The following is a 19,380-nucleotide window of genomic DNA, read 5'->3' on the forward strand; positions in this document are numbered from 1 at the left end:
GACTGTACATCCATACACAGAACCTCAGTTACAGAAGTAAACAATGCACAACCTAATAATCGTCTGAGATACTATTACAACTCTGATCCCCAGGTTTTGAACTACTTCAAAAAAAAACCCTTAAATCCTGTTTAAACATAGCCATTGTCAAATATGCATTGCCAGAAACAGAAACGTCCCTTTTTACTACTTACTATTTAAATACTAGACTGCTCCTTTGTGCTTAATTGTAATGTCAGTGTTTACAAACAACATGGAAGCTCGCTGAGAAAGAAACACTGACCTCTAGTGTTAGGCAATTTGATATTAAAAGCTCTCCTTGTTTCCCAGAAACGAGGATTACATCTTCTTATATAGATACTGTCAGCCACTGAGATAAGGCGAGGGACGGCAGAGCGGCACTCACAAATCAGACAGAGAGAGAATTTTCTCTGCTACTAGTTTATGTAACTATAAATAACAAATCATCAGCACTCAAGGACATGCCTGTACTGTGCCACAACTATCGCAGACCACAACTGTGAGAGTGGGAATTGAAAAACTTAGGGTGAAGAGGAAGGGTTGTTACCAGCAAGAGGGGTCTGCATACAAGCAGGGGCCAGGGTATGCAGGTGATCTCCCCTCTCCCCTGCAGCAGGAGCCCGAGTGATATGAGGTGCCAGAGGTCTCACTGGTGAAACCAAGAAAAGACCCTGTCTCAACTAAAGGGGGTGGGAGGCACGCACAAACACCATCCTGCTGCCCGAGGGAAGACACCACTTATCTTCCTTCTTAAATTTAACCATCCCAGGCACCACCTGAGAGCAAATGTTCCTGAATGATAGGGGTGATGCCTCATCAGGAAGCTAAAAATGGGATCTGAACAACCAGGTTTATAACCCAGCCTGGAAATAAGAAACCTCTTCAGTAAAATGGTCATAATCATGATAAGCCATGGACAACTACGTCCAGTGGTTGCATTCATTTAGCCAAGAAGAATTTGTCTGAAAAAATGATCAATTTTAAACTAAATGAGGGGGTGTCCAGCAATACCTGATCATTCAGTCTGATCAGCTAATGTAAAAGCTACTGCAAATGTTTAACTGCTATCAAAGACAGGATGGAACAAATGTTGGTTACAGAGTCCAAGGCTCTTATACAGAAGGTCTGTCTTCTAAGTAGGTTTGTAACATAGGAGAAGTGAGAGAAGAAATACAAAACTATGTTGTTATGGCTTCTAACTGCCACAACTCAGCAAACTCAGTGTGAGGGCAGAGATTCTTGAAGCAAATGTAACCAGCTCAACAAAATACTGTTCCGTCAGCCCAGTCAAAACCATTTTGACCTCCAGAAGTCCACAGCCCAAGGCAGCACATGCTGGCAATCCCCAGGCTGTCTCTGAGTCAGGTGGCAATGACATACAGTGAGGAACACAAGCTCCAGCCCAAGAATCAGGATAGATCCATCATGTCCCAGTCTCTGAGCAGATGTACCACGCTGTCACAGCCTTACAGCTCCTGTTCCTGATCCTCCTTGCTCAGGGCTAGCTGAAGGCCTCTGCACAGCCCTACATGGTGCAGACAAACCCCACAGCCCTACCTGGCACCCAGTGACACAAGCAAGGGGAGCATATGGATCTAAATTCTTGGCTACAACCCACAGCAACAGCAGAGAAACAACCAGCCCCAAACAATTGCATTACCTATTATTTTTAAGCAGTACAACATTTTAAAGTATCTTCTTAGCAACAAGTGAATTTGCTATTTTTGTGTATTTCCAAACTGCCCACTGTAATTTTAGGTTTTTTTTAACTTGGTAGAGAATACAGAAATATTCTAAAGGGTATGGATGAATAGCCCTGATTTCAACATGTCTTTCTGGTAAGACAGGATTTCATCTTACTTGCACACTAGATCATAGTTTTTCTATGGTTTTGTTTTTTTAAATCCCTCCTCTTTAACAAGACCTTGATTCACTAAGCAAAGCTTGAAACAAAACCAGGGTATGGTCCCTAAATGTATTTTGAAAGCCAAAGTGAAAGCAAGGTCTTAATATTTGCCCTGAAGACTGAGTGTACAAGGGCAACCCTACACCCGATCGCTCCCAAGAAAGGCTTTTCTTTCCTCTCCAGTAAGTTCTTGTTACTCACCTTTGCTATTAGCCTGTTCAAATTCTCCTTCCCCATGTAAGAAGTTTGCTGTGAAAGCATAATCTCCTGTTTCTGGATGATGCTGGTCAGATTAGTTTTGCAGCTTTGATATTGCTTCAGGAGCTCCAGAGCCCTTGCACACTGCTCCTGGCTGTTAAAGAGAGATGTATTATTTATGGCCCAAGCATAAGGCAGCAGCCTCAACCTTCTCCTACATGTGGGCAGTTTGACTACTATGTTTGGAAAAGAGAAAAGGGGGGATAAGCTGTATCAGTCATAAACCCTGCAATAAAACCTGTGTGACACCTGGTGGGGTACCTGGAAGGTTTTTGGAATAAGAAATGCCCTTCACCATCATATGCCTCCGATTCACATGTAGCTGTGATGTGACCTGAGCATTTCTGTTTATATGATACTCTCCACCTGAAAGGTGAGCTCAGACACCAGTAAACTGAAATACAATGTGCAGCAGATATCACAACAGCTTAGGTGGTGGACAGTGGGAAATCCCACCTCAGCCCAGCCTTCAGCAGGATACAAAAACAGATTACTCCCACTGACACCTGTGCAATCCATGAGGATTAACCAGAGCTGTGGCAGTCCATGCAAAGCCTCTAGGCATCTTTACAGACTGTAAGAGGACAGATGCCCTGGGTGATCAATCACAGCCTTTCACAGTCCCCACTCTCAAACCAAGCTCCTTTAGTCTTTTTCTGCATGAGACTGTTTTCTCAGCTGTCCTCTTCCATTTGTTTCAGTTTGACTTTTCATTTTAAATGTGCTGGGCATGCAATTCACAGCAAATATAGGAGCCACATAATTCCTAGCAGTGTCCAGGTTTTTCTTTTGGATACCAATTAAGTCCAACCCATCACTGCATAGCTGCTGAATTATAGAACTGTGATGTCTTAAAAATATATAAAATTAATGAGCTTTGGCTGCAAACTTCTATGTGGAATTCTTGACTCTATGATAGTTTACAGCATCCTGAAAGTAACATTTGCTACTGCATCAGTATTTCACTTAAAATATGGTCTAAGGCTTTTTTGCCATTTGATTTTACAAGCAAACTTCTTATGTGTACAATATTACTTTAAAATGCAGCTTTTCTCCTTACCATTCAGCAAGTAAGAGTTTTGTATCCTCCCATAGCCTCTCTATAACTCTGCACTGTTCATTTGCTTCCTCTGCTTTGTCCTCTTTGATCTGTGGGAGCTTATTAGCAATTTCTCGCATAGATTTCATTTCAACAGCAGCACAATCCAATTCCTTTTCCAATTCCGTTAATGATTTTACCCTTTATTAGAAAAAATGAAATACAGCATTATATTAAAGTAAGTCTTTGATTTTTTTTCCCCTGATGTAATTAGCAAGTTCGCTAGAAATTCATCCTGAGCTGCACATACTGACTATATTAAATGACATCATAAAAAGTCTAACTGGATCTTCAGTTCATGTAATTTGACACAGTCCTTCAGATGAGTTATGGACTTAAGCCCTCTGAGAAAGCAATCCAAAATCTTAAATGCCAATAGGGTCTGTATGAATATTGTGAATGATTTTTTATTAAAAGGTAAGTGCATTCTGGCTATCCTAAAATATGGTCTAAGAAAGGAAGTTGTGCCAAAGCATGGGATTTCACAACTTTAAAAATGGCCACAGTTTATAAGGTCCTCTCCCCTCCCTTTTCCCCCCCATATAAACAGTAGCGAATTGTTTATTCATCCATAGCAAGGCTGCAGAGAGCTCCTCTGAAACAGTATGGGAGACACACAAATCATGTTAGCAGGTTTCTCAGGGTGTGTGGTAAAATAACACACAGCTTCTACACTGCAGAGTTTCAGATCACATGCATCAGTGCTCAGCAAGAAGACCCATCTCCCCGTTTTATAATTTTCTTACTGAAAACTAAGATCAACCTCCTTTTATTTTTTCTTCATCAATGCTGCTTCAAACACACACATACATAGGACTTTAAAAGAAAAGATGGAGAGGGCTTCCTTATTTAGGCTGTAAAGGAACAAATAAAATCTAAGTTCACAGCTTCTTTCAGTGCTCCACAGATACTTTGGGACACATTCGTGTTTCAGTGCCCTATTGTGAAGGGGCCACAGGTCCCCTGAGTTCACTAAAACTATGAAATTAAGAGTTTAAAAAAGAATTCACCTTTGTTGAATAGCTGGAATTGTTGGATCCTTCAAGCCTATTTTGTTAATCCTGTCACGTAGATCCTGAATGTTTTTAAGGAGTTCACTCTTCTTTGTGGAAAAAATCTTGTATAAATCTCTTTCCTCTGTAAGTATCTGTTCACTTGAGGGATCATAAATTGCATTTAGCTCTTCAGATAAAGTGAGAACTAGGTTTTCACAGCAAGTCTTTCTTCCACATTCAGCATCTTCCAAACAGATATCAACTGTTTTCAAGCGTTCATCCAAACATTTAGCCTCTTCTGTCATGTGAGAAACTTCCTGTGCAGCCTCTCTCAATGCTTTTCCCTGTACTTCAGGTTGACCTGGGGGATCTGTGAGACATTTGATGGAAGACTGAATCTTCCTCAATGAGGCAATAAAAGCCTCCAGATCTTTAAGGACTGTCTCACGGATCTGCATTTTATGGCTCATTTCTTCAAGCTGGTTTTGATAGTAAATCATAATTTTACTTGCAGCTTGCAGATCTATTGGATTAAATTCATCTCTTGCTGAACAATCTAGGTGTTCCAGTTGTTTGCACACTTCAATCTGATTTAATATGGATCTCTGTAGCTCCTGAAATTGAGAGAATGACCAAGTTAGCAAGTGAAATAAAACGTGTATCCTGCATTCAAGATGAACCTATGACTGAAACACAAATTATACTAGCCATAAAATAAATATGCTAAACAGGGTGGTTAAGAACAAAACCCTCTTTTTTCCTACTCTGAACTTTGGTAGAGGGAAGGAAAAAGAAGAAAAAATCAAATAAAATGGTATTCCACATGTAGGGAACTTGGCCAGCACCATAGAAAACCCAAGCCTCTTTCCAGCAATCAGACAAAAAGGAGAGAAAGATGATGAGAGTCCTGGGACTGAAACCGGCAGCCTCTCTCAGTAGGAGATCACTCAGAGCACAGGCAGGCACACAGATGTTTGTTACTCTGCCATCTATTAAGTCCCTTATGCTATACTTTTGGAGGAGACTTAAACACTTTTAAAAATCCCTTGGTGAAGTCTGCATGCTATCTGGTTACAGCCCTCAGACAAACAACAGTGTGTCAACTTGTGCAACTCCAAATGTGCAGAGAACTGGAGAAAAATTCAGGTTCCTTCCAGCCAAAAAGAGTAATCTCAGACAGAGTGTACATGCCCTCTGCCCTACAGCATGAGAGACCTAAACCCTACTTCGCTCAAGAGCCAAGGGCAGACAAATGTAAACTTTCAGTTCTCCGTAGCTGTCAGTGTGTTCAGCTCAGTGTGTCTGTCAAGAACAAAACAATATTCACCCTACCTAACAGACAGACCTGAGGCATAAGACAATGATACCAGATGAACAAGTTATTGAATACATGCAGAGCTTCCAAAACCATTGAAGTGTGCTTAGTTAGATACCTCAGCAGATGTGACACAGGCAGCTTAGCTTAGTCTAGCTCACAAATTAACACCACATTATGTATGACTCTACAAAGTGATATAAAGCCAGGTGGCAACACTGTAAACCTGGATCAAAGGAAAGTCCTAACCTAAGATGAAATGTTCACGACTGTGCTTTTTACAGTAGAGCCTACTGGGGATCCCCTGGCTGGCTCTGTGGGAACAATGATATTTAAAGCAAAGGGAGTAAAATGCCACTATAGACTTTAGAAGGTTGGGAAGTCTTGTGAGCTGTCCCAAACTCCTGAGTGAAAATCGTTATCTAGTTCCTAAACATAATAAATACTACTCTGACTAGAGTGTGGTCTCTGCATTTACCCTTACCTTTAGTTCCCTATAAGCAAGATCACTATTCATCAGATTAAACTGCTGGATGTCCTTTTTCTTCAGCCGCTGATCTAATTCACATAGAAGAATGGATTCATTTTCTATTGGTAAAACAATTTCCAATGCAGTCCTTAAAGAGTTTGTTCTACAAGAAAGGTAACAAAACATGAACAGGGAAAGCAAGAAAACAAAGACACTCAACATTTTACAGCACAAAACTCCACAAAGATAATGTAATTGACTGTCTAACAGATCAAATCCTCCTCCTCCTGAGGTCCAAGGAGCTTTTGCATTGATTAATAAGAAAAACAGTGTGAATCCCAGTGAATTTAACCAAAAGGTTGAAGGAAATAACAATAAACTTGGGAATACTTCATGGTGATGTTACAATGATCTGCCTCTGTGCTTCTTGGAGAGATTCACACTTATCTGCAATGTGTATATGAACCGAGCATGATTAAGCAAAGCTTAATTTTATGCCATTAAAAAAAACCATTAAAAACGTGCAGATATTTTCTGCAATGCACACCATTCCCTTCACAATACACACATTAGTTAGAATTAACTATTCCTTAGCTAATATCACAAAGTGTTATTTTATACCTGGTACTTATAATATCCTGAAGCTCTTTCCATTCTCCTTTTAGTTTGCTTCTTGTCTCAGAGATAGCAGCCTGCTGTACTTCATCCACAAGATCTTCTAAGGTAGATGAGATGTTATCTAATTGTGTCCAACCAGAATTGGTTTCAGTCTCTATCACCTAAAAAATAGGCAGCATTAACTGCATTAATATGAATCTGTATTTCTCAATGGACTTAACAGCTCATAAAAACACAGTCACAAGAGTCTCTACAGCAAAACTGAAAATATCACCTGAAAGTAAAAGTATTGATTGCTTTCTTTTTCTTTAAGACTCCATTTTTAGATGCATACAAATCTCTACCAACCTTTTATGATGAAAATTTCCATATCAGATATATGCCTTGGCTACATTTTAGAAAAGGTTCAATAAATATGGTTCAGCCATTTTTGCTACAAGAATGAATGGAAAATATCTCAACTTAGTTGTGATCAAAAGAACAAAAAACAAACATAGAACTGAACCAAGTTCTGAGATGCTTAGATAAGCTTTGTACTTTCAAGCAAGGACTTGAAAAATTGCAGCAATAAATTCTCCAACATCAATTATGTGCCTTTTATCATCCCCTTAACGTGCTCATAAACCTAATCAAGTTAAGTCCTGGAACAGTTTCATTCTGCACTTACACCACTGACATTGATGGTTCAACTCTGACAACTCCTCCAATCCTGATCACTTACCACTGCTGCTGACAAAAAAAGAGGTGTTCCATAATTAATTTTTTCATTAGACCTATTTCAGCCTGCAGATCACAAACTGAGAGCCACCAACTTCTTTCAGCAACACTTGCAAAAGTTTACTGCTAAGGAAGAATAAAGTTCTGCTGAATGCTAAACCCTTGATTTCCCCTCTGTTTCTAATAAACCTGGTTGTAAGGATGCTCCTTTTCCCCTGGCAATACACATAACACAGGTGAGAGCTCTACATGAGAAAATATCAATTTAGGCACAAAGTATATTTTTAAAAGATGAATACTTACCTGTAGTTCAAGCAGTTTATTCTGAAGGCATGAAGTGCCCTTTATTTCCTCAGTAAAGCCAGATGCTACTTTATCTCTGCTGATTTGTAAAAGTTCCTCCAGGTTACTTCTTTGTGTATTATAGCTAAGGAAAGATGCAATCACTTTCAGAGAGAATATTACTTCTAATTTAACAGAACATGGCAGGGTATGGGACTTGCTGACCAACAGATTACCATATAAAATAAGCACAGTCAATTGCACATGTAGATTTTTACCTAATTCCCAAATGACTGGACATGAATGAGCAACATAAAAGAGCTGAGAAATTGCTCACCTGGCTAATTTTCAAGTATAAATGTCTGCCTTCATTCTCCAGATTCAGTTTTATGAACATAAAAATGTCAGTTCTTTAAAAACTTTACACATTTTTTTAATTTTGCAATATTTAAAGTTATTGGTAAGGCAAATACAGCTTTTTCTGGCCCAAGAAAAGAGCAGAGAAAAAGTTTTATAGCTCTAAGTGTTCTTGCTACAAAATCCTAATGTTTGAAGAATTTAGCTACTATAGTGCTTCCTTATTAATTCCAGAGCAATATTAAGTGAACTGCAGTAGAACAGGAACGGAGTTCTGCATAGCAGAAGTGCACCCCATGTTTGATACATTCAATTTACCAATGTCCATCACAGTATCATCTCTTAATATATATGCATTTTATCCTTTAAAATTACCTCTCTAATAAAGCTGGTATAGGCAAATCATTATCGTCCTCTAATTTCTTTGCACAGCTTTCTCCATTGTGATGTTTCACATCTGGTTCCAAAACTATATCTGCAGCAGATCTTGAGGTCTGAGTAAAAATAAAAAAGGTAACAGTGACTTCTGCATCATGCTGTGTTGAGACATAGTGAAGACAACAGACACCTGTGAACTCCTGAGAGAAACAATCGCTCCATGTGTCCCAAAGGAAATGAGAAATGCCATTCATGAATACAAAATGTGTTTAAACTCAGTCATAAACCAAAAGTGCAAATTTTTGAACACATGCAGACAAGTCATTCAGTTCTTCCACAGATACTGGGTCTTTGGCAAGAACAATCCACTTGTGCAAATTTTTGCTGCAGCTCCATGGATGTCCTCAGGCAACCACAACCACTGTCTTCTGCAGCTTTTGCCAGGCTGCTCATACCAGATGCCATCATAGGTCTCTTGCCCTTGATTCCAGGATATAGTCTTACTCCTCAGTTTGCAGCTGGCTGACGTTAGTTATGCAATTCATACTTAGATTATTCATGAGAGAACAGATTTCATCATTGTATCAGGGACAATATTAGTAGCCTTACAAGAGATCTCCCTTGATAACAGACAATTCCTACGTATCTTCAGACTTCATCTAAATGCAGTAGGTCCCTTCCTATAAACTACCAGTCTGGAGGCTGGCTGATGAGCTGTCTGCAGCCTTACATGCATGAATGTTTATACTATATGAGACATCTTCTGTGGCACTAAATGATAAACTGCAGTATCTTCTCTCTCTGAAATGATTTCTAAGAAGTTATATGGGTTCTGGTTTTCCCTGTGTTTTTCTAAAGCAAATGCCTCCAGGTCTTCACTATTTTGCCTCTCTGTGTCCTCTGAAACTTGTTCAAATTACTGGGACACTATAGGGGATTGCACCTGAACACAGCTTCACACATGACTCCTCCAGCTGAAAACCACTCTTTAGCAAAATATAATGCAAGGTTGGAGATTCACATCTCCTTGGGATGCCTAGTGCTGTTCCTTGCATGTTACTTTTTAATATTTACTTAGTCTACATTCCCAAGCACAGTGGGATTTTGATGTTTGACCAGAGGGCTGAGGTCCTAGCACAATAAGAACAGTAATAGAAATAATCAGTTTTCCCTTTTGCCATTGATCTCCCGTAGACAGAGCACTGTTTTCTAACAGTAAGTATGGGCTTCTTACCTCCTGTACTGAAAGGATATCAATTTGTTGAGAAGAACCAGCCTTTTCTCCATTCTCAGAAGCAACAATGGAGTTTCTACGGTTTAAAAGAAATTTGAGCTTAGGAACAAAATATGAAATACAAAGAGAAAAAAAAATCCTGGCTAACGATTAAAAACAGTGCAGCTGTGATGAAGGGTGATCAAACATTGCACTTTCTAGTTTATGAACCTTAATACTAAATGTTGCCCATAGTAATGTACATAGTAACATACTTCGTAGTACATTTACAATATCAAAAAATTTATCCATGTATCTGATTTCTGAGAAGCTACAACACATCATGCACCAGTCACCTACTCTTTCTTAGATGACTGTCCTTCTCCAGCACGAGACTGCAGGGCCGTGTAAGTATCTGCCACAATTTGTTGAATCTTTTCTAGCTTTTTTTCACAGTCTGTAATCAGTGTCTGTATGTCTGGGAGAGTTTCTTCTGATAGTCTTCCCAATATTTTAAGGTCTTCTAATGACTTGCTAAGTTCCCTCAGGATGCCTTCATGTGAAAAAAAGGCCTAAACAAAGAAAAACAATATAATAAACTCATGTTAAGTCATAAAGATATGCAATTATTCTCATACATTTTTTTCTATTTCCACTGTTTTCTTAGAGGAGTACATTGAAAGCATAAGCTGCCAAACCAGGAAAGAAACATTTTTTTTCCCTTGATTCTTTTTCAGATAGAGACAGGAAAGAAATAAGGATTTCTGGCAACACGTTCCCCAGCTGCATTCAGAATGACTGCAATTTTAGTTACTTTGGTACCAAGTTCTCTTCACACTGACATCAGATATACATGAACCATTGACTACAGAAAAGCAGAATTGGAAAATGTATTGAAAATATTCCTCATCCATAATTGTACTTTCTAGGGTGAAATCAAGATATACTAAAATTCTAACAAAAATAAGCAGAAGGAATCCACCTGAGAATGGTTATTTCTCTTTACTCTTGCATATGTAATATTTGCTGAACATGAACCCATGAGAAGCAAAGACTAAAACTCCACTGAATTCAGTTAAGACCAGAATTGCATCAGGAGAGAAATTTCTTACTCTTATAAACGGTAAACTGGCCACATCAATGCATCTCAAAGAGGAGGATGAAGGAAAATACCAGAAGAAATTAAGTGTAAACTCCATTGCTTATGGAATACATATGATTCACCATGACTCACCAGGGCAAGTAAAACATAAACATCTCATGTCTAACTGCTGTTAATTTATATACAGAACAAACACAGAGGTAAAGTGTGGCTATAGACCTCTGAGAAGATATTCTCACCTGAAGGCACCAAACACCATCTATGCAACTGTAACAAATCAAGGGAGTCACAGAAAACATAATTATTTCTCATTTTTACACTCTGCACAGCTAAATCTGTTTTAATGCTTCAAGGTTACCTTAAAAAAAAAAAAGGAAAAAAGATAACCATCCACATAACATGGAGGTAATTCTAAAAATCTGCAAGGAAGCTATTATCTGCAGTCAAAAAAGGTAAAGAAATAATTTGGATTGCCTCTTCTATGTTTACATAATACTGAGCACAAGGGCCCTGTTCCACAAACACAGGCTGCAATACTGTACCTAAAAAGGAGAAAGAAGGACAGACAATGCATTCACAAGGAGAGGTAGGTGAGCAGAAAAGGAGTGTGGCAGGTACCTCATGTTCCTTGACGAGCCCTTTGGTTTTATCCATACTTAGGAATTTCTTCTCTTTGCCTAATTGCTTATTGATTTTTTTTAAAGTTGCATTAAATTTCTTTTTTTCCCTTTCTACCATGAGCTGGACACAGGATATAATTTCATGATGAACTGCCTGAAAAATTCAAAATACATTATCCCTGTGAGATGATGAGATGGTATTACAAAGCAAATAAAAACCTCAGAACATATTGTGACAAAAAAGGTGTTTTTCAAAAATGCCAGGCCTAATGAGGACAGTGGATTCTCCTTCCTATATTACCTCACCTCCCATCTTTTACGAACATCTTCACTCTTTTCTTCAACTACCAGCTTTTCACAATCAGATGAAATATTTTTCAATTGTTCAGCTGCTTTCAAAAATTTGTTGAGAACTTTATTGTCCAGAGCATTAAAAGCTTCCTGCAAGAAAAACATCATAATGAAAAATAAACAGAACTGAATGTAGCTTATTTAACTAATAAAATGACATCAGTAGCATACAAAAATCATTCATGAAACATGTATACATTGCATGTATGGGCTACAATGGGCCTTGCATGGGTATGAGGGCATTCTCCACCCTTGCATATCCGTAAAGGGGTTGCAGACAATATCAGTGTATATTTTTTGGAGAAAAGCAGATGTTGTTCTTGTAACCCCTCTCTCAGGGGCAAATTTGGTACCAAAGAAGAAAGAGTAAGGTCCCTGAACTTTACACCATTTTTAGGGAATATACATGGCCATGTCCCATGTGTGTCAGAGAGTGGGTAAAAGGTCTGCATCAGTCTGATGGGACCCTAGGAAATGGCTGGGAGCGAGGCTCTGCACCGCTCCCAGCACATAGCTGCCCTGGAGCTGCTGTGCAAGATACGGCAACACAGATTTGGGGCACTTCTGTTTTTGATACCTCACTAAGGACCCTTTGAAGACGTCCAGATTTTGAGATAGCACACTTTCTTTACCAATGACATGGTTTAACCCCAGCCAGCAACTAAGATAAGAATGGTTTAATAACTAAGCTAAACCTAAATATTATTGTTATTATAGTAATAATAGTAATGAAAAAAATATAATAAAAAAGAGAAAAATTAAACCCCAGAAAAGACAAGTGATACACAATGCTATTGCTCATCATCACTGACCGATGCCCAAGCAACAATCTGCCCCTCCCAGCCCACTCCCCACTGTTTCCATACTGAGCATGACACCCTACAGCATGGAATGTCCCTTTGGCTAGTTCAGCTCAGCTGTCCTGGCCATACTCCCCTCCCAGCTTCTTGTGCCCCTTCTCTCTGGCAGAGCACGAGAAACTGAAAAATCCTTAACTTAGAATAAGCAACAACTAAAACATCAGTGTGTTACTAACATTATTCTCACACTAAATCTAAAATATAGCACTGCGCCAGCTACTAGGAAGAAAATTAACTCGATCCCAGTCAAACCAGGAAAACCAGTTGGCCCCTAGGGAAAAGTGGTTATTCAGTATTTATATCACACTTTAAAAACCTGTTCAAGAATTCAGCCATGTGATCCTTGGTGAGAATCTTATAATTAATCAGGAAAAAAAAAATGGCTGTAATTCAGAACATGATGACCTCTGATGGGATGATGGAGTAATGTAAGTTAAGACAGGGCAGTGAATAAACTGCCACACAGATTCACATTTCTATATTCAAGTTGTCCGCCAAGCTAATATATGCTAACAGTGCTCACTCAAAATGCTAAGAAACATATTAATAGCTACCAAAAAATATCCTCTGATATTTTTCTCGCTGTGGTACTTTAGTCTTTTAGATACTAACTAGCACTAAAAAATATTCAGATTCAGCTGGCTCAGAGAACAAACCCACCTCATATCTTGAAATACATTCTTCAGGACTTAATTTTTGACCAACAAGTTGCACAGCCTTTGAAATGGAGGCCTCAAGTTCTTTCTGTGAGTCTTCAAAATTGAGCAAAGCTTCCTTCTCTGCAGGTCTCTTCTCAGATTTGGACAAGATGTTGTTCATGTCACCCATGACAGCCTTGGAAAAAAGACAGTCTTTAGAATGTGCTTGAGTGTCAGTAATTACATAAAAATCCCCCACTTCATAACATGATTAAAGTTTTTTGAATTGGGATATTTATCTTTGAAATGTTCTAGTTTTTGCCGTGGCACAAGTCTGGGAAACTGCTTCCAAAAGTATAAATGTTTTTTTTTTATTTTACATGAATTAAAAGGAATCATCCTAATCACATAATGTGAAAATTAGAGATGTCTGTCTGTATAAGGTATAATAACAATAAAAAAGGAGTACCTTTATTTTGACTCTGGCTTCTTTAATTCGTGGGTGCAGCCCAGTGGTCTGAGAATGCTGTTGGGACATCTGACTTGAAAAATTTTGTATCAGGGATTGCAATATATCTTCTGCTGCCACAACTTGTTCTTGAAATGAGGTTCCCCTTGCAGCCAAGCTCTGGTTGAACGAAAAGCATTAGAGGCCTGTACAGTATTTATGACCTTTTGTTTAAAGGAACTGAATGAAAAAGCCAGCCTTGATCAGGATGGTCAATATCTGGTCAAGAAAAATCTTATATTCCAATTATGGTCAGTGTATGGCACTGTGTACAGAGAAAGAAGTCTGCTGCCATCCACAGGGGATTCTGGTTGCTGAAACAGCCTTTTTGTCAATGTGATACCTCCCATGTCTTTGCCTCAGAGCCAATTAGAAGTAGTTTTTAAATGTGCTTTCCTATCCAAACAGCTTTCCAAATGAACGTACAAACCACACATTTGGATATTCATCATCTGATCATGAAGGCATCTAAAAGCACATATCAAGGCTCAGATTTTCTTGTGGTGTTCAGTACTAAAGGGCAGGCAGCAGCTGAGTATTTTGCATGCAAAAGTACTGTTCTGTATTTGAATTTTTATCAAGAAATGTCGTTATTAGAGCTGGTTTAATCTATGAATATTCAACACGTTTTCCTGTTTGAAGTTGTCAATTAGCATTCTTCTAATGATAATCAGTGCTTTCTGGATCCCATCCTATTGTACCACAGGTAATAAGAGACCTGATCTCTTCTGCTCACAGACACGGAGTACAATACCAGTCACATTTTTAGATGCTGTATTTCAGGGTGTCTTTTGTTAGTTTGTTGTTTTTAACAAACTAGTGTCACACTGCAAAATAAGGCTTATTTTATAAACATATGCCCACAATTACAAAAAGACAAAGAGATTCTTTTCATAGTCTCACACTCCTTAATTCTGTCAACTAAACACAGTGCAAGAAGGCACAAATCAAAAGTAAACTAACATTAATTCTGGTTCACAGTTATTGTAGGTGGATTTAATGCACCAAAAAAGATCTCTGTTTAATTTTAGCACTTAGGCAGAGGAGCTCTGATGAAACCTCCTTCTGGTGGTCACCTCCCTACCATTACATTGTATTGGCCCTGTTGCAGAAATAGCAAAAGGCAACTAAAGACAGTGCCTCAGCTTCTCCAGTGCAAAGCCTGGCATCTTTGTTTGGTCTCACCTTCACTGGCAGGTGAAGAAAATAAATCAGACTTTGTACTGAAGCTGATGAGTTATATATACATAATTCCACCTGCCATCTGCTGGGGTAGGGAACAGTAATCCCTGGCAGAGAGACATGGGAAACAATACAGACTAGTGGAAGTAATGAGAAACTCATCAGTGATCACTGTGGATGTTTAGAGCAACTGCCTATAAGCTGAGATGCATGAATTACCCAGCATGCTGCTGAAATTACTTCAAGTATTCCAGTTTTTGACAGGTAAGCCTTGAATGCAGCCAAGTTGTCCCAAACCTCTTCCCTGCACGGGAGGTAGATGATAGAAAGCACTGTATGGTCAGGGGAAATTCTCAACTTGGCACCTTGCAAAGTTTTAGTCTGCTGGAAATGCTGTGCTGGACAGGGAGTAATTAGTATCACTCAAGAGCAAGCTGCTGATCCGTGGCACCAACAGCACTTAATTGGCACCCGCTTGTCATCTGCCACACTGATGTTGGAAGATTCATTTATAGCTCAGTTGGGAGTGATCCTGGGAAATAACACCAAAACATTAGCATTGCCTTCACTTTTTACCAGTGTTACAGTACAAAATACACATTCATTTCTGCTTCACTGATGATGGCTCATATTACCCCAGCCATGAAACCGTGCTGAAAGATAAGGATCTGATGAACAAGTATTTTAAGCAGCGTATTTCCATTTTCACCTGCAAACGTTCCTCCATTTCAGGTTCCATAGGCCCCTCATGACCGATCTTGCTAAGCAGATCTCCACTCTCTGCTGCCCAGCTCTCCACCCCTCCAAGGAGCTCTTCAGTTTTCTCCAGCCTCCCCAGAAGCTCCCTGGTCTTTTCAGCAGCATTTGTGCTCTCTTCACCAAGCTATAAACAAAGAGCAGGGTAAGATGTTCATTCCCATCATCAGTTTATGGGTCTCTCTGCTACCCTCCTGCAACACACAGTCACCACTTAGGTGAAATGGGAGAAATAAATGCCAAACATTCTGGTAAATAAACCATGTGAGGCTCAGTTCTCCAACCCTGAGAGCAGGTGGGACAGCACAACCTGTGACCATACAGCCCACCTCTCCCCTATAAGCATGCAGCCACAGCCACGCTACTACAGAGAGTAACTCCTGGGCTGCAGCATCCCCCAGGCTATGCCAGGGAATTGTTCAAGAGAATGATAGCTGGTGTTGGTCAAATCCAGACCAGGGAGCGTGCTAACAATTATAGTTAGTAACTCTGCCTGGTACCAGCAGTCACAAGCCAGAGCTCAAGCATTTGCCCTTGCCTTTTTATATATAAAAAGAAATATAATATATATTATAGCCATAATGTCCAACACAATACCAGAAAAATATCTCCTGAAGCCCTTAAGCCCTTGTAAGGGTGAAAGAGGTCTCTTTATCTCTGTTTTCTGAATGTATTTCCAAAAGGCACCTCTTATTAAGGGTTTTTCTAGGAAACTCTGGATTTCCCTCACCCTTGGGAACATGTTTCCTTTGATCTTCTTGCATTCTCACTAAGCTCATCTCCTATAAAAATGTTGTAATTTTTTGCCATCATTTATTGTCACAATAGTATTTTTAATAAATATCAGTAAAAGGCTCAGTTTAGAAAATTAAGAGCTCCAATATTCCCAGGCAGACTGGAAATGTCATTCTTGTGAAAGCATTCTAGGAAATGTAAAATATGTAACATTAAGCAGGTTGTATAGGCATTTATGGAAGCCTAAAAACCTGTCAATGAGCTAGGGTAAAGTTGCACAACCCTAGAAATACCTGTGCAGCAATGATTACTTTCGAGTAGCTGAGGCAATTTAGCAAAGGCTCACAAGCTCTTAACAAATTGATTACTTCCATCTCTAGAACTGAATAAAGAGCTTTATTCTGTAATAAGAGTTCCTTTTATAAGTAGTTTTAAAATTTCCATTTTAAAAATTGAAAATTTTCTATTGTGTCATAAAAAGCATTTAACTGAGTCACAAAGACTTAAGAATGGGATGCCTCTATGTATTCTCTGTTCCTCCTGGTTTAAAACTGGCAATATAGATTGACTGAAAGGTTTATTAACATCTAATAAGCAAGCTGGTAAGTCTATAAAATATGGCTTCAAAGGCTGCATGGCAAAAGAGTCATATGAAAATATAACTCACAAAGTGTGTCCTCTTGATGAATTTAGCCCATCTCCTGTTCAGTTTCTTCAGCTCTTTGGCAATATTTGATCCAACTTGCTCTTTGCTGACTTCAATGAGATAGTTTCCAGCTTCATTTAAGGAACCATGAACCGAATTCCACTTTGCCAAGATCTCAGCAGGGATCTAGACAGAGGCATTGAAATCATTTAAAGCAAAACCCTGCCAAAAGATTATTTCCAAAATGAGGAACAGAAAAGCAACAACCACCACTGTCATGTGTGATGCTTTTCTTCCAGGAGGCTTCTAAGTATCTTTCTCTGTGATTACAAAGAGAAATCCAGCCACATACCTCTTTCGGATGCTCATTTCGTTTTTCTTCCAGCCACGTCTTTAGCAAGTGCATGTTTTCTGTATAATTACTCCAGGAAGACAGAACTTTCTGTAGAGTGGTATTTACATTGGAAATATAGTCTCTGCACACAGAAATCTTTGACTCCACTGTCTTAAAAAGTTTGCTAATTTCTTGAGGATCTCCAGCTAGGACATCAAATAGGGAATATCATTATACATTTGGAAACAGAGAGGTTTAATTACACAGAAGCAGTATTTTACACAAAACATAAGTGGGAATTAAAACTGGTGACAGCACATCAGTTCAAATCTTCATAATAGTTTCTGTGCATGAACTTACCTAAGTCAGGATTGCTTATGTTTTTGTTTTTCAAATCTTCACAGATGTGAGTAGCAGTTTCTAGTTGCGTTTCAAGTCTCTTTTCTTCAATGAAATTCTGCCCAAAGTGAAAAGTAATTGGCATGGGTAACACTAACCCACATAAAACTAGGTAGGAAATGCAGTTTGGGATACATTTTATTCAATATGAGCCTATAACCTGCAGGCTAAACAAACTGAGCAAAGCCAATCCAGCAACTCATCTGCACCCTTTAGTCCGAAATAGTTCTGTTCTTTTTTCTGCTTGTGCAGAGAGTAACTTCAATGGGAATATTAACTCCTGAATGCCATTGCCTGAGTCACAGCCCTGCATGAGTCAGGGCTGTTTATTTCAAAAAGTTAGGGCCCTAGGGCTATGTTGAGAAAAGGCATCTAGAACAAGTCAGGCAGAATTTAGTCACATAAAGTCAAAAAAGTGATGAAAGTGGAAGGTGGGTTTCCCTGCATGCACAGAAATCCCGACATGCCTAGTTCCCGCCACAGATCAAGTAAGATCCAAACTGGGGATAGAAAGGGTGAAAGATCAAGAAATGGGAGCAGAGGAGGAGACTTGCGCTTTAAATATTCACATGGGGAATGAAAGGGTTGATCTTCAGTCCCTCTCTGTCTGAGCTGCATCTCACCCCAGAGCTCCCCACTCCTCCAAATGTTCTATCTAGCAGACGACAAAGTAACCTCTCCTGTGGCCATGACAAACCTGGGCCACCATGCCACCACTCAGCCAGGGCTGCACATCATGGGACCAGAAAGAGAGCCACAAGCCTTAAACTCCCAGGGAAAGCTCTATATTCTATCAGCTTGAGAAAGACCATAAACCACAACTGTAGAAATAACAAGATAGTAACTATTCATGAAACCAAATGAATCAAGAAACTCAGCACAGATTAACTCTGTACTCCCATCTCACTACAGGGTAATACTGCTGAGGAAAACTGCTGGTTTATACAATCACTTGCTGCCTCCTTCCACAGCTGTGATGCTGGTGAAATTCCCACTAATTTAACTAGGAATTTGCCAGTCTGAAAAGCTTCCAAGAAACTCTTTAGAAACTTTACTAAGATGGAATTCAGGAGGAGTCCCATTAACTGGACATGGGGCAAAATTGACGGCATCAGCATTTTCATCTCTGCCTCTATTGTTGATGCATTTTTGAGAGTATTTGGGGTAGGGTAATCCACCCCCTCCCACAGGCCTACACACAGTATCATTTTAATAACCTGAGCCCCGAAGCTGAGCTAAGCACAAAATACAACAAAACAAGACAATTCCTATTCACCACAAAACATAAGAAGGTAAGGAAGCTGGAAAAGGAAGAGGTAACAGCAGAAGGTGGTATTAGCCAGCACTGTGGGTGTTGGCTGTTTTTGAAGATAGCAACTGCTGAGCTAGCCCAGAGAGGTCTGAGTTAGGGAAGTTCTGCTACTACTGGCCCTATAAATAGTCTAGAAAGAAAGAAATCTTCCAATAAAGAATAAAAAGAGGCAGAGAGAAAATTAAAAAAAAAGTCACAGCTCACTATCTCTCCAAACCGAAGAAGGAACTCTGATTCAGAGCAAAATGGGAACACATGGAGAAAGCTATGGAAGTCTACCTGTCCTTTGCATAAATCCCAGATGTCACA

General features: G+C 39.3%; 1 protein-coding gene across 7 annotated transcripts in view; it reads right to left on the bottom strand.

The window, feature by feature from the left end:
- SYNE2 (spectrin repeat containing nuclear envelope protein 2) overlaps positions 1–19,380 on the bottom strand; it is a 196,589-nt gene that overhangs the window by 139,344 nt on the left and 37,865 nt on the right. For all 7 annotated transcript variants that reach the window (XM_026849688.1, XM_026849685.1, XM_026849686.1 and 4 more), the window contains exons 15-31: positions 17,721–17,817; positions 17,379–17,566; positions 17,048–17,212; positions 15,599–15,772; positions 13,669–13,827; positions 13,222–13,395; positions 11,657–11,791; positions 11,349–11,504; positions 9,989–10,200; positions 9,650–9,725; positions 8,413–8,531; positions 7,702–7,825; positions 6,685–6,842; positions 6,079–6,226; positions 4,295–4,893; positions 3,246–3,425; positions 2,129–2,279 (exon numbers count right to left, since the gene is read on the bottom strand). In XM_026849688.1, coding sequence (XP_026705489.1) covers positions 2,129–2,279; positions 3,246–3,425; positions 4,295–4,893; positions 6,079–6,226; positions 6,685–6,842; positions 7,702–7,825; positions 8,413–8,531; positions 9,650–9,725; positions 9,989–10,200; positions 11,349–11,504; positions 11,657–11,791; positions 13,222–13,395; positions 13,669–13,827; positions 15,599–15,772; positions 17,048–17,212; positions 17,379–17,566; positions 17,721–17,817 — 3,015 coding nt within the window. The remainder of the gene's footprint in view (positions 1–2,128; positions 2,280–3,245; positions 3,426–4,294; positions 4,894–6,078; positions 6,227–6,684; positions 6,843–7,701; positions 7,826–8,412; positions 8,532–9,649; positions 9,726–9,988; positions 10,201–11,348; positions 11,505–11,656; positions 11,792–13,221; positions 13,396–13,668; positions 13,828–15,598; positions 15,773–17,047; positions 17,213–17,378; positions 17,567–17,720; positions 17,818–19,380) is intronic.

The sequence above is a fragment of the Athene cunicularia genome, assembly GCF_003259725.1.
Source record: "Athene cunicularia isolate RWA chromosome 5 unlocalized genomic scaffold, athCun1 chr5_part1, whole genome shotgun sequence".
In the NCBI taxonomy this organism is placed as follows: Eukaryota; Metazoa; Chordata; class Aves; order Strigiformes; family Strigidae; genus Athene; species Athene cunicularia.